This window comes from Vanellus vanellus (assembly GCF_965231255.1).
Source record: "Vanellus vanellus genome assembly, chromosome: 1".
Lineage (NCBI taxonomy): Eukaryota > Metazoa > Chordata > Aves > Charadriiformes > Charadriidae > Vanellus > Vanellus vanellus.
Genome location: NC_138905.1, coordinates 80,817,827 through 80,823,058, shown reverse-complemented (window position 1 = coordinate 80,823,058; position 5,232 = coordinate 80,817,827). Strand labels below are relative to the sequence as shown.

General features: G+C 56.1%; 1 protein-coding gene across 1 annotated transcript in view; it reads right to left on the bottom strand.

Annotated features, from left to right (window-relative positions):
- CDKN1B (cyclin dependent kinase inhibitor 1B) overlaps window positions 1–2,454 on the bottom strand; it is a 4,267-nt gene extending 1,813 nt beyond the window's left edge. Inside the window, exons 1-2 of the mRNA XM_082498299.1 lie at window positions 1,461–2,454; window positions 777–907 (exon numbers count right to left, since the gene is read on the bottom strand). Of these exons, the coding sequence (XP_082354425.1) occupies window positions 786–907; window positions 1,461–1,935 (597 nt within the window). The 5' untranslated portion in view covers window positions 1,936–2,454 and the 3' untranslated portion in view covers window positions 777–785. The remainder of the gene's footprint in view (window positions 1–776; window positions 908–1,460) is intronic.
- Between the last annotated feature and the right edge of the window lie 2,778 nt (window positions 2,455–5,232).

The following is a 5,232-nucleotide window of genomic DNA, read 5'->3' as shown; positions in this document are numbered from 1 at the left end:
GGGGAGGATTAAAAAAAAAAAAAAAAAAAAAAAACCACCACACAACCAACACAACCCAGCTCCCATTAACCCGCTCTTTTCCCTTCGTCAGCGTCTAAAACGAAAACAAAACAACCGGGGGGGGGAGGAAAAAAAAACCAAACAACTAAAACAAAAAACAACCTTGCCTAGCTCGGATTTTAAAGAACTTGCGCGGATTCCCCTTAGATCCAACTTCTTGACTTATTTCTCTCAGGGTGGGAAGGGAAGTCGCCGCGATGTGCGACGGCAACGCTGACATTGTAGGTGAAAAAAGCACCGGAGGGGCGGGCAGACACGGGAAGCCCCCCGAAATCCCTTGTCATCTGACATCAGGCACCAGCCGCCTTGGAAATTCCGTCCCTCCACCCCCACAGTCCTTAGGAAAGGGCCCTCCCTGCCTCTGGTCCCAGTCCCGGGGGAGGGAAGGGGGTGGGTGGGGGTGAGGGAAAGCCGAGTCGGTCCCACCGCGGCCGGGGCTCCCGCCGCCGCCCCAGCCCGGGTGACGCTGCGGAGCCCGGCGCTACGCTTCGCCCTTGTTTTGTTCTTTTCAAGTCCGGCGCGTCCCACCCCCACCCTCCACCACACCCCCACCCCCGAACGCTTGAGGAAAGCTACCCTTCCTCGGGGAAAAGACCCTGCACCGAGTCCAGAGGGGCCCGAAGCCGCCCTCCCTCCTTACAGAAGGGGGATACCCACTCGGTCATCCTTTCTTTCCATTACTTGCATCCTAATGCCAGACCCTAAAGCGAACCTACCTAAACGGTTTACGTTTGATGTCTTCTTGGGCTTGATTTCTTGGGTGTTTGCTCCACTGAACTGGCACTGGGGGAGTCTTCTGAAACCTCTTCTTCTGTTGTGTTGGCTCTTTTATTTTGAGGAGAGGAATCTAGGAGGGGAAAATTAAAAAGGGGGGGGGGGGGGGGGAGTGTTAATGGGGTCGGGGGAAACGTTCCCGCACCTTCATGTCAGCTATCGCCTACAAGAAAGCGAGCAGGAGGACCGTAGATAAGACTCCTCTCTAGGTAACAGATCCAAGTTTCCTGTTTTCGGCTAAAATCCCTGTGGCTTTTTTGCTTCGCGTGAGCGTTACGAACCTCCTCCCACCTGGGCAGGAGGCCGGGTCCCCGCAAAGGGGACGGGGGATGATGATCCGCGTCTAAAGACTTTTCCTTGCAAATCATTATCCCGGCTCCCATTTAACGCGGCAGCCCCCTGGGACTGCAAACAGCACCTGGGCTTTTTTAAGGCGAAAGGAGGCTGGGGGGGGGGGGGGGGGGGAAACGGGGGGGGGTATAGGGATGGTGTACACCGAGCCGGTGCCCGGCGGAGCACAGCCCACCGCGGTCAGGCCACGCGTGGCACGGGCGACGGGGCCGAGAGCCCCGGCGCCGGCAGGGCAGGCGGAGAAAAGCGCTGCCGCTTTCGCAAGGGTACGTTACCATCGGTGGCAGGTCTTTTCCTCTGCCCAGTGCACTGCTCTGCAAAGTCCGTCTGATTTTCAGAAACATGAGTCTTTTGATCTACACAGTGAGTGTCCTCTGAGATTCCCTGAGAACCGACAAAAACCACGGTTTGGCAATTCCCGTTTACATCCAAGCTCTGGCGGCCAGCGGACTTGCAGACAGTTTTCAGTAGCCTGGGGGGTCTGAAGTAGAAGTCGGGCGAGCTCCCCTTCTCCACGGCTTGCCACTCGTACCTGCCTTCCAGCGGCTTGTGATTCTGGAAATCGAAATTCCACTTCCTCTGGCATGCCTCCTCCATCTCCTGGCGGTGCTTCTTCAAGTCCCTGTTTAACTCTTCGTGATTCACCGGCCCGAAGAGGTTCCTGCAAGCTGACGGCTTCGGGTACTCCGACTGCCTGGCTTCCATGCGCTCCAGGGTAGGGCTCCCATTAGAAATACGGACGTTTGACATCTCCCCCCCACCCTCTTTCTTCTGGCGGCGGTTGTTTTGCTCGCTGCTCTCCCCCCACCCCAGCCGCCGCCGCCTCCTCCTCTCCGCCTTTTATTTCTCGGCTGTCGGTGGCTTCGCTCCGCGCCTCCTCTCCGCGCTGCCCCGCTCGCCGGCCCCGCCTCGGCCCCCGCTCGCCCTCGGCCCGCGGAGAAGGGGCAAGGAGGCGCCCAAGCATAAGCGCCAGCCCGGGGGATGAGCCCCGAGAGCCGCCGCCGGCGGGGGAACCGCGGGCGGGCGGAGAAGCGGTGTCGCGGAGGGGGAGGGGGGGGGGGGGGGGGAGGGAGCGGGCAGGCGGGGAGCGGCGCTGCCCTCCGCGGCCCCGGCTCCGCGCTGCCCCGCCGCCGGTGGTGGTGGTGGCGGTGGTGGCGGCGGAGGTGGTGATGTCCCCGCCGTTCGCACCGCCGCCGCGTAGTAAAAGCGAGACGGAAAAAAATAAGGGGAGACGAGCCCTTTTCTCGGTTGCCCAATATGGCGATTGAAGGGAGGCTGACGAAGAAGAAAATGATTGACAGGACGAGTCTATTTAAACAGCCCCGCCGAGCCATTGGTTACGGCGGCGGGCACCGCCCCGTCGGCCCGGCCCTGCCCCGCCGCCGCCGCCGGCTCTAAAGGTGGCACCGGCCGGGCTAGGCCGGGCTGCCCCGAGCCGAGCCGAGCCGAGCCGAGCCGAGCCGAGCCGAGCCGAGCCGAGCCGAGCCGAGCCGAGCCGAGCCGAGCCGAGCCGAGCCGATGGAGGCGACAGGGGTGGGAAGGCACGGCCCTTGTCGCCTCCCTCTGCAAAGCCCCATCCAGGCGGGATTTGTGCCCCCTCCCCCCCCCCCCCCAAAAAAAAAAAAAGACAACAAACAAGTGACCCTGTTCCGTTGGTTGCCCGAGAGGCCTGAGGAATGGTGGCGGCTGGTTAGGTTTTGACTCGTTCCTGTGACAGGAGTCTTCCCACCACTCTGATTTTTCCCGGGTTGCAGCCCCCTGAGGTCCAGGGTTAGGGGCACGCTCGGGTCTAGGGGGGGAGCTGTCCCCCTGGGATATGTAGGGGAGAGCAGCACCCTGACCCCACCCGCTGCGGAGTCTGGCCGGTGGCTCCCCAGGGGAGGGGGTTGCTGGAGGGAGGGGAGAGCAGGATCACCTCTTGCTGCCTTCTCACCAGAAAGGGGAGTAGGTGAAGAAACGGCTCTAAAAAATAAACAATCTCTGCAGGGATTTCAGATTTTGGCAAGCAGGGGAAAGAAAACAAAAGCTGTCGGTTTTGTCCTGTTTGCATGCTTGGAAGATTAGATGAGCCGAGAGTCATCAGCCAGGGATTTTCTAAGCAACTTCCTTGGATAGCCACAGCAGGTACAGTGGAGATAAGAGCAGCACAGTGTCCTGCTCTATAGCTTCCTTGTCTCCAGTGCCTTCCACAGCCATCTTCCCTTGCTAGACCAGGCACCCCCCTTGACTCATTGCAGGACCCTGCAGGTGCTCTCAGGTGCTGAAGGTTTTGACTTTTCCAGGGACCTAGATCCGGGGCCTGGATCGTTAGAGGGCTGGAGGCTCTTCACATCAATTCATCTGGCCAGGTCTCTTCTGTAAACAGAGCAACCCTCTCCAAATTTTGCTGGGGGGGACTGGCAAACCGGTGACACGCTATCTCAACAAGACAGGGGTCAACACAAGTAGGTTTAACTGGCTGAGAGAGGAGTCAACTGACTTGTCCTTGAAGACGTTGAGCTTTTACTCTGTGCTGTACTTGTACATCTACACTCTTCACTCTCCTTTGGGGCCTACAGTTTTGATGGGCCACTGAAAACTTTGCTGTAGTTGCTCTTGTGAACTGGTATGCTAAACTCTGCACAAACCAGAGAGGGGACAAAACCATTAAACAGCATTCAAGCCCAGGCCACAGCAGTCTGCTCGCCTTCATCAGCCCTGAGGTAGCAGCCCTCGGCCTCTGCTCACACCACTCACCCGAGTAATCACAGTGTTGCCAGACCCAAGCTCAAAAAAATGATGTGTGCAGGCAAAAAAAAGAATACAAATGAGATTGGTTTAAAAACCACAAGGTTGAAATAAAATATTAGCCATGATATTTTTATTTGTTTGCTGGGTTTTTTAGCACTCAGAAGTTGTTTTCCAATTGCTCTTAGCAACCGCAAGTTTTAGCAATTCACTGACAGAAAATTAAAGCTGACATTCTCATGTCTGCAGGAGCTGAGACTTTTTTTTGAAGTTGCAAGTCCATGATAAAACTGCGTCAGCTGGCAAAGCAGGGCCTATTCATCTGCTTTATTTGCAGAATTTCATTTTCATTTCTCCAGGCTTTCCTGTCTTTGATTTCCATAGCCACCAACAAGAAAGTGCCATTTCAAATTTCTCTTCACTTTCTCTGTTAGGTGTGGAACACTTGGCTTGTTTCGTTCACCTACAGAAGACAGTCCTTGTAGGCCAAGTGATCTGCAAAGTATGACCAGGGGCTCCCTGAAGATGCCCAGGTCTCACCCTGCTGATGGTAGCCTGCCTGCTGGTAACTTGCTTAATGTCCCACCCGTGACTCCTTAGATGAGGAGTTCCTGGTATCAGCTCCCTGGGAGAGAGACCTATGGAGAGAGTCAAGAGACTGCCTGTCTCTTGAGACCACAAAAGAATGGCAAACCCCTTGAACCCCTTGTCGGTAGGATTACAACATTGTATGGGAGTAGAAACACATACCAGAAAAAAAAAAAAAAAAAAAAAAAAAAAAGGGTGTGAATATTGGAAGAGACTGAGCCCCACAGATAAACAACACGACTGCAGTGGAAAAGAGCACTGATTTATCTGCAGCTTTTGGAAAAGAAGAACCAAGTTACTGAAGAACAAGAACTTTCTTTTTTTGTTGTTGTTCTACTCATACCTCCCCTAGCACAAGAGCCTGAGACTAACTCCCTGGATGCTGTACAAGCATCCGCATCCCCGGAGCATCCGTGGCCGCGGGGACCGAGCGCGACCCCCGAGCGCGGCCGTGCTCGGGGGTCGCGCTCAGTCCCCGCGGCCCTTTCGGCTCTCCCCTACCTCCCCCGCTTCCCTGCGGTACGGTCTCGGCAATCCACCTTAAATCGCTGCGGCTGCAAAGGAGAAAAAGGCTGTGTCTGCAGCGACCTTGCCATGATCTAAAGTGTTTTGTTTACAGTCAGGCACCCCCGATGGCCGCAGCAATCGTGAGAGAGGCAGGCGCCCGCTCGTAGTAGCAGCGAAGCGTGAAAAAAAAAAAAAAAAAAAAAAAACCAAAAAAAAAAGTACTAG